We start from the raw sequence: 10,308 nt of genomic DNA, 5'->3' as shown, positions 1-10,308 counted from the left end.
ACTCTCAGACCCTCAAGACTTTGCTCCAGTGGGATAAGGAGGGCAGTAGTTGACTTCAGAACGCCTTGGTCTTTTGATGGCAGAGGCTGCACTTGATTTGCCCTCAGGCTTGTGCTTGAAGGAGTTCACCAAAACCTCAGGACATCCCAGCTTCCTCAATTGTGTACGGTAAATTGCAAGTTTATTCTTTAAGCTTGCCTTCCAACCGGCATATCCTGTCACTGAGCCCCTCTCTATTAGACAAGGGTGTTTTGAGATGAGTGCCTCACCAACCATGTTGAACTCTCTGTCTGTGACATGAACTTTGTATTTGACAATTTCTTGAATCAAAGCCTCGAGAATGGTGGACTTGAGTTTAAGATCTGGTACAAGCATTTTGCCATTGTCTCTGAATGCTGCATTGCCACTTTCAAGTTTTAACTCTGAATCAAAGCCAAACTTTGGAACATTGAAGGTGCTCGGCCAAATTGTTCTGGAGGTTGAAGAAGTGGATGTGTCAGAGTCCGGCGAGGACAGAATGTCAGTATCAACAACTTCACTGGATCCTGATGAGTTTTCTTCCAGGAAACTGTAGTTACAAGCATCTTGTGAAATAATTTGGAGCTCCACGCATTGTGGTGTTGAGGTGCTGTCGGTATAGATCACTTTGATTGTTCCTCGATCAGCTACTTCATCCATTGAAGTGAGGTTCATGAAATCATTGTTAAATAGGGGATCCATAAACTGAAGCCTTAAGTCTCTTTGAATAGCACACCGTCTCTGCACAATATCAACAAGTTCACTGACTGATGTTGGAAGTCCACCGAGAAAAGTCAAGCGTTGACTACCGTTGTCTCCAAGGATCACCTTTAAAACAGCCGTCATGATGACAGATTTCAATCTGTAAAGAAGATGAACAAAAGTAAGATTTCTTTTCAAAGTGTTCAAAATTTAATTTAGTTTGTAAAACAGACATTGGAAATGCCAAAGACAGAGTGAACATGCCAAAGACAGAGTGAACATGCCAAAGACAGACAGTGGACATCAAGAGTTTAGTGAGTGAAAGATGAAACGGCATTGTGCATTGGATTATCATAAGTAACCAGAGAAAAGTAGAGCTAAATAATAAGTTTGAAAGATTTCAGCTTTTTTTCCAGAGTGGGGGGTGGGTGTTAATGACTATTGAGGACTGACAAAACATGCAAACTGTGGTATGAAAAAGCAAAGCTAGAATATTGATTTACCAACCTTTAATGATGATGTACCTTTTTAAAGTAACCATACGGGTTGATCCAACCATGTACTCAGCTAATGGATAAACATCAGTCAGTTCACTGACTGTTAAGAGCTTGACTTCTCTTGCAGGTGACAAGCTTAGCTCAAAGGCTCTGTAGTGTTCAATATACCAAGCACACAGCACTCTCACAATAACAAACAAGGTCTGATTGATAATGCACATCTGGGTAATTTCAGCAAACTCTTGTAATCCACCAGAGGATCCATGTGCCAGTATCATGCCTTTGCTGTAGGCAATACCCCAGAATGTTGCATTTTTTGCAAGATTTACCTCATCAAGGTTGGGATACTTTAAATGAATTGCATGAGCCACCTCATCTTTCAACAAATCAACTGGAACTGTGGACACACAGGGTACATCAAGGCAAGGTTTACCATGAGATGGTGAGTTGATGTGGAAAGCAATCATAAACTGATGCTTCGTGGCCAATGTCAAAGGCAAATTTTTGAAGCAACTGGTATGTTTCACTATCTGCTTGAAAAATTTATGTTTTGCTTCAAAGCGCATTGTCCAGAGAGACACTAAAGGTCCAAAACAATGAATCAACTGAGGATAGTGCTCAAGAAAGTGGTGCTTGGGCAGAAGTCTTACAGTAGGAAACAGCTCCTGGAACCTCTGTCTGTGTTCAACTATCTTACTTTCGAGGTATGCGATGGACTCATCAGTGTGCACTGGGGCAACAACCAATTCAACAATGTCTTTTAAATCCAACAACACAGCCCATGCGACCTCATTCTGTGGAACGCAAGAGCCAATCAAAAATGGAAGGAACCTCAGCAAGCTCCAATTTTCATGGGCGTTGCCTCCAATGGATTTCCGACTGCAGACACTTTTAGGGACAAGATGAGGCTTATTAGTCTTGTCAGACCATTTGTATGGAAATGCCACTATAGCATTGTTCAGCTCATCTAATGTGAAAATCTTTTTTGATATCAGGACATTCAGGCAGTAAGCCAATTCAAATGGCACGATTCCTTCAAAAATGTCATGAGCAATGTCTGGGGGATATCCTATCACAACATTAAAATGTGACAAGTTCTTAGTAAGAACACACTCTCGTTTAACAGCCAAGTGATGTCTGGCATTCTCGTTCGCTATTTGCACATGTTCTTCATGTTGTTCTTTTGTCCTTAAACTAAAAACCCCAGATGCAACACAGTGAGAACTTATTTCAGAACTTCTTGCTGCGGAAAGTACCCCGGTATCTCGGGCCTGATTTGATTTGGGTTCTCCCTTCTTTGACCTCCTGCTGTTAAATTTAGCCTCGGGGGGTTTTCTTCCCTGTGATTTCCTTGATATGTTCGTTGCGGTACCAAAGGGCCCTGTCTCCTTGGTGTTTGTATTATTTTTGGACTCCCCATCGTACTCTTCTCTTGTCTGGCTGAAGAGAACTGACCGTCTGTGTTGCGGCCAGAGTTTCGTACTTCTGGCCGCCGTAACTCGTTTTTTGACTGCCTCTCTTCTCTTTGCTGTTTCCTAATTCCCCTTATTGTATCAATTGTTCTTAATTTGTCTTGTCTCTCTGAGTGTGTCATTTTTCTCCATTCCACAGCCACTTCTATTATTCTTGAGTCATTACATTGTGTGAGAAACTCCACTTGTTGTGTCTCGTTAGCTTCATTACTTATCATTTGAGCCATGGCGTGCAGGATATCTATTTTTCCTTCTTTGAATTGCTTCACTAATTTATCAGTCAGTTTTCTGACTGGATCCTGATACGTGTGAGTGGAGTTTCCTTTAGAAAGCATATATAGAGTTATTCCTTTTCCTAATTCAAATTTTTCTCTATTAGCTATAGCCTTTGACACCATTGCATCCCTCAGATACTTTACTGAGAGCACATCCAATAATCTTACTGCATATTCTCCTGGTGTCTCATGGGCCTCTTTTTCTGATGCCATTTTCATGATCTCTGCTAAATTAAGGACCAGCCCTAATGGCTCGTCCTCCTCTGAGTCTGAAGCTTTATTAGTTAACATAGATGTGGCCAGTTGTAGACTAATATCAGGCTTCTTCTTATGTTTAGGCTTCTTTTTCTCCTTTTTAGGCCCACTTCCTCTCTTCGCTTCTTCCTCATCCGAGGAAGAATCTTCCTCTCTCCTTCCACCCCTTCTACCTATCCCCTGATAAGCAGTAATCTTCCTATTCCTGTCGTTCCCTGTGTGCTCTTCTGATTCCTCGTCATCATCGCTGTCCTCTAGGCCCTCATTCCCACTGGTGTCTGATCGATATGAATGGCTTCTGATGCTGTTCACAACGTCTCGGTGGGCATTTCTTAGGTGATCATATCCGCGCGCGAGATAGGCCTTTTTAAAGGACTGTGAAACTCCTGGCCATCTAGCTATTTCTGAAGCACTGGGAGTGAAGGATAGTTCCAGCGCATGCTGTCTGTCTATGCTTTCCGCGTAGTACTCAGGAAACTCAGCATCATCGTCCCATTCCTGAGATTTAGTATCCCAATCTGGGATATGATTAGAGGGAATGAGGCAATGCCCCTTTTTTCCGGCTGGTCTCGGTACCGATCCGTCTCTACACGGCCATTTGGTGTTGTCATATTTTCCCCAATCAATATTTTTTCCCAACGCATGTTTGCTCCTCACTGGTTTTTCTAAATTCCCGGTTTCATATTCTGACACATAGGGCTCATATATCCTTTTTGGTTTAATCCTATGTGCCTCTCGTGGTAGAATTGGAGTAGATCGACCTATTGGTTCTGGTTCGGAAACGTCTTCTTCCTCTGATAGTTCTTCCAGGGCATAAGTTACTCTGGATGTGGAGGCAGTAGCCTTTTTAGGTCGGATCTCGGGTGTCAGGTGAGCTTTTGCTTTCACTCGCGGTGTCTCCATAATCGGAGACATGTCCTGTATATGTCTGCCAGCCTCCCTTCTTCCCTTGTTAGCCAAATCCATTGTTGCCTTTATTTTTTCTATTATTTCCTCTACTATCCTTCCTGTTTTGTCTTCTAATATTACTATTACATTAGAGAGGGTATTTTCTACTCCGGTTATGGTTACTCCTAGCCATATAGCTATTGTTTCAAAAGCCTTTTTATTTCCTCCCATTTCTTTTGGAAATGTATTTTGACAGTTGAGATCTAATACTAGGCGAGTCTCCTGTCTTCCTATCATTTTTAATTGATCCCGCAGTCTATCCTGTCCTCGTGGTTGAAGACAGACATAGCCTGCCGTCATACCCCCATTTGGTGGGTTATATCCCCTTATTCCTGTTTTTTCCCCTTCATCCGGTGCTATCCTTCCGGCCCTAATTTCGGCCTCTCGATACTCGTGATGAGCCGTAGTTTTCTTGAAGTCTTCCTTATTTTCGCGTTTTATTTTTGTTGCCGACCCAGTCTCATAGTCCCTCACCCAGGTGACATATGCGTATCCCCGTGGCATTTCAAATTTTGCTGTGGTGCTGTTTATTATTTTTATCTGGCCATTATCAGTTGTTAGTCTTAGCTCCTCTTTCTCTGGTAGATTAGTTCTTTTTTCTGTTGTCATCATTAATTCTTTCTGGGGTGGGGGAGAGTATGGTGTTCCGACAATTTCGTCGTCCTCCTCATCTGAGCTTATTTCCATCGGGTTTTTATTTACTTTTCTCGGGACAGGGAGGTTTCTTGAGTTTCTACAAGCATTAATTATCTCCTCTCGCTTTTCCGCCTCTTCTTCCTGCATTTTTACTATCTGACCATAATGTCTCAATTTTTTCTCCGTATAGCTTAGCTCCTGTCTGTACTGATCTACTTGTTCCTGGAAAGATTGTTTTTGTAATTCTAAATCAAGCCTTCTTTTTTCTTCAGCTGATCTGCTTGCTATTTCTCCTTCCCTTATTTGAATATCCTTTTCAATTTCTAATTTCTGCAACTCTCTGAGATGACGCTCCTGATCCGCTTTTTCTTTTTTCCTCCTTTCCCTATCAGCATTCCTATGCTCTTCCTCTGCCGTTTCACATCTTAATTTTAATTGCTCTAATTTACTCTCTAGGAGAGCTTCTCTTTCTCTGCTCTCATTATTGTTTGGCCTTGTCTTATCTTTACACTGACGATAGGCTTCTGCAGCTCTCCTCTCTAACCACATCTGTTGTGCAATATCCTCCCTGAAAGGCACAAGCCCTTCATCATCCTCCTCTTCACTCCCGGAGCTGCCTCCCTCATCCTCAGTAGTTACTAAGTATTTACTACTTAGACCTCCGTCTCCCTCTTCTATTAGTGCATCTATTATGCCCTCGTCTGTGAAATAAGGGGCTGAGGGAGTAAGAGGCATTATTTGTGTAATTATTGTACTGTACGGCGATGCTCCCGCTTGTGGTTCTTCATATGGAGGTGGCTTTGCTGTTTTTATTTGACCCTTGCCTCCGTCTCTTCCTATTGTATCAGACCTTGCGCCCCTCTCTGCTGATTTTGACCTTGGCCGCGTCTTTGACAACACCTTTAATCCTTCTATTTTGTAGCCGAGGTCCTCCTCAGGTATTTTTGCTATTTTTGTATGATGCAGAGACAGGAGGGTGTTTGCTTCTTGAAATTTTTCTCTGGTTTGTAGGACCCATATAATTCGACGTCCTGCACCTTTGCTTAACCAATTCCTCATAGCTTCATATATCATTATCCTGGCCATATTGTCGGGATATCCGAACAATCCGTCTCCCCACGTGGTGGTTACCACTGTTTTTGTTTCCACCGCATCAAAGACAGCCGCCAGGGTTTTCTCTAATTCATCCCAACTTAATTTTGGATCTTTATCGTAGAAACGAGAGTAATACCCATTAACTATCGATACCACCCCATCATTTTTTATTTCCTCTTTCTCTATCCTTACTTCACTTGCCGTTTCTCTTGGATATTTTCCTGTTTTAATATCTCTCCTGTTTATATTCTTATTGACTGATATGGGCCATCGCGTTGCCACCCATCTCGCCACTCCGCCACCATCTTCCCCACGGGGATTTCTTGGGTTTAGAATAGTACATTTTGGCCCTGATATTTCTGCCACCAATGTGTCTCCAAGGTTTGCTTTTACTGTTGTAATCACATCATCGAATCTTACGGCCTCAATCTCTCTGCTAGGCACTCTAGTACCGGTGGAACCTGTTGACAATCCACCTGTCGACATTCTTCGAACAGGAGTAAAATGGGGGGGTAACTGTGTTCCCTCCGCCATTGCTTTATCTTACGTTTGTATCACAGTATTCCCGTAAGCGGAGACTGAGGTCTCTCCTTAAGAGGGGGGCTCCAATAGCCTTTCTCCCCTCTGTTTACACGCGTGTTTGAATAGGCTTACCTTAACCTGATTCTTTTAATAAAGGATACCTTTCTGATTTCGTGTTCAAAGTGTTAGACCTCACACTTCTAATCTCTCACTCTTTTTCTTTGCACACTCTGCTGTCCAGGGTGATCAGTCCTGCCAGAGTAACAATTACTAAAGAGCTGGAGATTTTTCCACTACTTTCGTACTGAGTTATCCTTTATTCCTCATAGAGTGATAGCCCGTCTATTCACTCTCCTCCTACCAAGCAGTATGGTAGGGAAATGAGACTCTCTCTCTACACCTTTTTTTTTTTTTTTTTTTTTTTAAGGGACACTCCGTAGGTTTTCCAATTAGACTCGGTACTCGTTTTATTTTTCCCGGACTAATAGGTTAACTTAGTCGTGCTCTCACGTATGGGCGCCATGTCGATAGCCCGCGGGACTTTATAACGGTAAGGGATCTAAAACTGTCGTACTCACACAATAATTCCCCCCATACCTTGTCACCGAGGCTGGCTGCCTATCCTTTATTATTGTTTTCTAATAAAAGATAAGACTAATTGTACCTCCTCTTATAGGAAGTCTAAGAGTCGTCTCGCTATTTTGTGGGATTGATATTAAAACCTACCATATGTAGGTCAAGGCTGGAAACAACTCTTTTTTACAACAGCATGAGTTAGCCCACCCTGACTCCCCTGTGATTGAGGGAGCCAAGGGAGGATTTACTTACCAGAGGTCAAGAAGCGTGTCTTTCAAACCCGGGAGCTGTCTCAGATATGGGTGTTTGCAGGCGGTTGATTTACTCAAAAAGGCTTCTTAATAGTTAAATGAATTTTATTAAAGGTTTACAAAACTCAAGTAAAAGTCAATCAAAAAGTTTCAAAGTATCAAAGTCCTAAACTATCAGCCGATAGAGAAGAGACAGGGGCCTGCCGAACAACAAGTATATCTGTTCAAGAGCACCCAACATAATAATCAGTGATATATATATAGCTTGAAGCGTGGCGTGATAATGCGTCATAATTCATGTCCTGATCACCTTAGCGAATAGAAAAAGAGAACACAAGTTCATACTGATGTCATGGCATACAGAAGTACAAAAGGTTACACAGATGTCATGGTTCAACTGGAGTACAAAAGGATGTTAAAGACATTTTATTCCCAGTAAAAGAAGCTGTGACCCTTCACCTCGAGGTGTTTAGTTCCTTCTGCAAAAACAGAAGTCATCCATGAAAAACAGAAGTATCAGTACCAGATGGTCATGTCTTCTCTTGTGTCACATTTTTTCTAACATTATTTATAACAATGGCAGTTTAATAGGTGTGACTCATCAGGACAGGCAGATAGCTGTAGTGGTTAAATAAGCATTTCTTTTGCAGGATAATGAATGAATGATTAATACACAATCATACAACAAAAAACGACAGAAGTAATCTCCTGAAAAACACTCAATGAAGCCAGAAATACTGTGGGCACCCAGATTATCGGCAACAACACTATGTACTGTACCTTTCAAAGATGTGCCTAACAGAGGAACATAAACACCATGGTCTTCCAGGGTTTTTAGATCTTTTAAGAGAGGTTCTAAAACCTTATCAAAACCACAGGTTTTCACATCATTGCTTTTACAGAGCACTGCAAGGTAAATGGAAGACAAAGAGGAATGAGAGCCAGGTGGTAGGTTAGAAAGTAACCAATAAACGGCACAAAGCTTGTGCTTTTTTCGCGAGGTGCCCAGGGGATTACAAGTCTCAAAATCATCTACATACAGACAAATTGAAATTCGTAACTCTTCATTATTCAAAAACTTGTTTTGTAGGAAATGATTACCATCTTTAAATGATTTGTACTCATAAGTTGGGTCTCTTTTAAGGTCTGTTGTTCCTCTATGATTTTCTTTGAGTTTTTCAAGAATACCTTTTGTACTTAATAATTGCTGCAATGACTTTAGGATTGGGACATATTGGAAAGATCTGAACTTATTCCCATTAAGTATGAAAGTCAAAGGTTCCACAACGTTGAAGGAATTCCTGTAGTATTTCTTCCGCTGATAAGTAGAAGAAAGGGGCCCCCCTTTTTCAACAGCTTTTGATATAGGATTGGATGTATGCACTGCAGAAGCAATAGTAGCAACTGAGTCCTCAACTTGAATGTTATGTCTCTTAAAGACATCAGAAACAATATCTTTTGAAAGTGGCTCTATTGCTGAACTCAAGTAACTAAGCTCAGATAAAAACTCATCTATGGCTGTACCTGGCACATGGACAAGATATTCCAACTTAAGTAAGGCTGCAGCAAGTTGCTTCTCAATTGCACTTAAGAGGGTATTGGAATCAGCTTGATCTACAATGTCACTCTCCACACACTCATCCTCCTGATCATCAGTGGGAGAAAGTTCAACAAGCTGAGATGTATTTGTTATCACAATACCGGGTTTAAAGTTAGCCAACGAATGAGATGCATGTCTACGACTTTTGTGAGATTTAAAGGTTCCATAAACACTTGTATGAAAATCACAACCATGAAACATGCAAGTCACTTTTTCATTTTTCTTTAAATGAGAATTTATGTGAGCAAAGTACTCCCTTTCATTTCCCAAATTTTTACATGAGCAAATGTGACACTTAAATATCGATACTACTTTTACTGCTTTATCGTTTGTAGAATGATCTCGAGAGTGATGAATGTGTAATGCATTCCATGTTTTAAATGTGCAAGGGCACTCTAAAAAAGTACACGGATAATGGCTTGTACGCCCAAGGTGTGGATGTTTTAATTTATAGTGGTTTAATAAAGCCAATCTACCTGCAACTGCCACCGAGCACAGTTTACACTGCCACATTCACTGTTGAAAAAGAGAGAAAAGAAACAATGTCATTTTATCAACTGGAGCTAAGTTTTAATAACAGAAGACATACTCACCACAACTACAGAGCCTCCTCTATGGAAAACTTTGAAAAAAATTTGCCAGTTCTACTGGAAATAGGAATCTGTAAGATATAACATCACGCTACACTTCAGACAATAAAAAAAAAAAAAACTGAAAAAAAGATATTCATCAAATATACACAATGAACATACCCAATTATATTTGCTTAGTGTATTTAAACATCCATCTTAACATCTAGAGCAGTGGTTCCCAACCTTCTTTGGACCATGACCCCATTTTAATATCACAAATTGTTGGCGACCCCACAGGCTTTTTCCGAGAATTTTTTATTTAATATGTAATACAGAACTACTAAGATTACTGCAAGAAGTAACACAATGCACCAGCTCAGATATTTTTATACAGTATTTCATTTTTTATTATTTTCTTTCATCATTCCTGCTTTATGAGCTAATTTTCTATTTGAGGAAGTCAGGGTATAGGATACAGTTGTGTTTTTATTTGAAAAATAATTTATTAAAACTTAAAAATATTTTTTATCAGCTATTTTTTATCAAGTACAAGACATTCCAGGTGACCCCATTTAAATTCCTGGTGACCCCACATCGGGTCCCAACTCAAAGATTGAAAAACACTGATCTAAAGCTTTTTGATAAATATCTGGCTTAACAAACATGATGATGAGGTAAAATAAGACTGGCTGTGTAAAATATTATTTGTCAATTTCCCGCAAACAAACTAAAAAAAGTAAAAAAAAAAAATAATTGAACAAATAAATATCAAAATGAACATTCTACAATTTTATTTATCTCCCCCCCCCCCCCCCCCCCCCCCAAAAAAAAAAAGAAAAAAAAAAGAAAAAAGAAAAAAAAAGAAAGCATTCAAACTAGTGAGTATATA

The 10,308-nt window shown here is 40.4% G+C and overlaps 1 protein-coding gene across 1 annotated transcript; it reads right to left on the bottom strand.

The window, feature by feature from the left end:
* Positions 1 to 7,671: 7,671 nt before the first annotated feature.
* LOC114460675 (uncharacterized) lies at positions 7,672 to 9,505 on the bottom strand. Its single transcript, XM_028442599.1, has 2 exons — positions 9,441 to 9,505; positions 7,672 to 9,363 (listed from the first exon to the last, which is right to left on the bottom strand). The coding sequence occupies exon 2, from the start codon at positions 9,358 to 9,360 to the stop codon at positions 7,849 to 7,851; it is 1,512 nt and encodes a 503-aa protein (XP_028298400.1). The 5' UTR covers positions 9,361 to 9,363; positions 9,441 to 9,505; the 3' UTR covers positions 7,672 to 7,848.
* Between the last annotated feature and the right edge of the window lie 803 nt (positions 9,506 to 10,308).

Source organism: Gouania willdenowi, unplaced genomic scaffold (assembly GCF_900634775.1).
Source record: "Gouania willdenowi unplaced genomic scaffold, fGouWil2.1 scaffold_57_arrow_ctg1, whole genome shotgun sequence".
NCBI classification, from domain to species: Eukaryota; Metazoa; Chordata; class Actinopteri; order Blenniiformes; family Gobiesocidae; genus Gouania; species Gouania willdenowi.
This window is presented reverse-complemented; position numbering and strand designations above follow the sequence as displayed.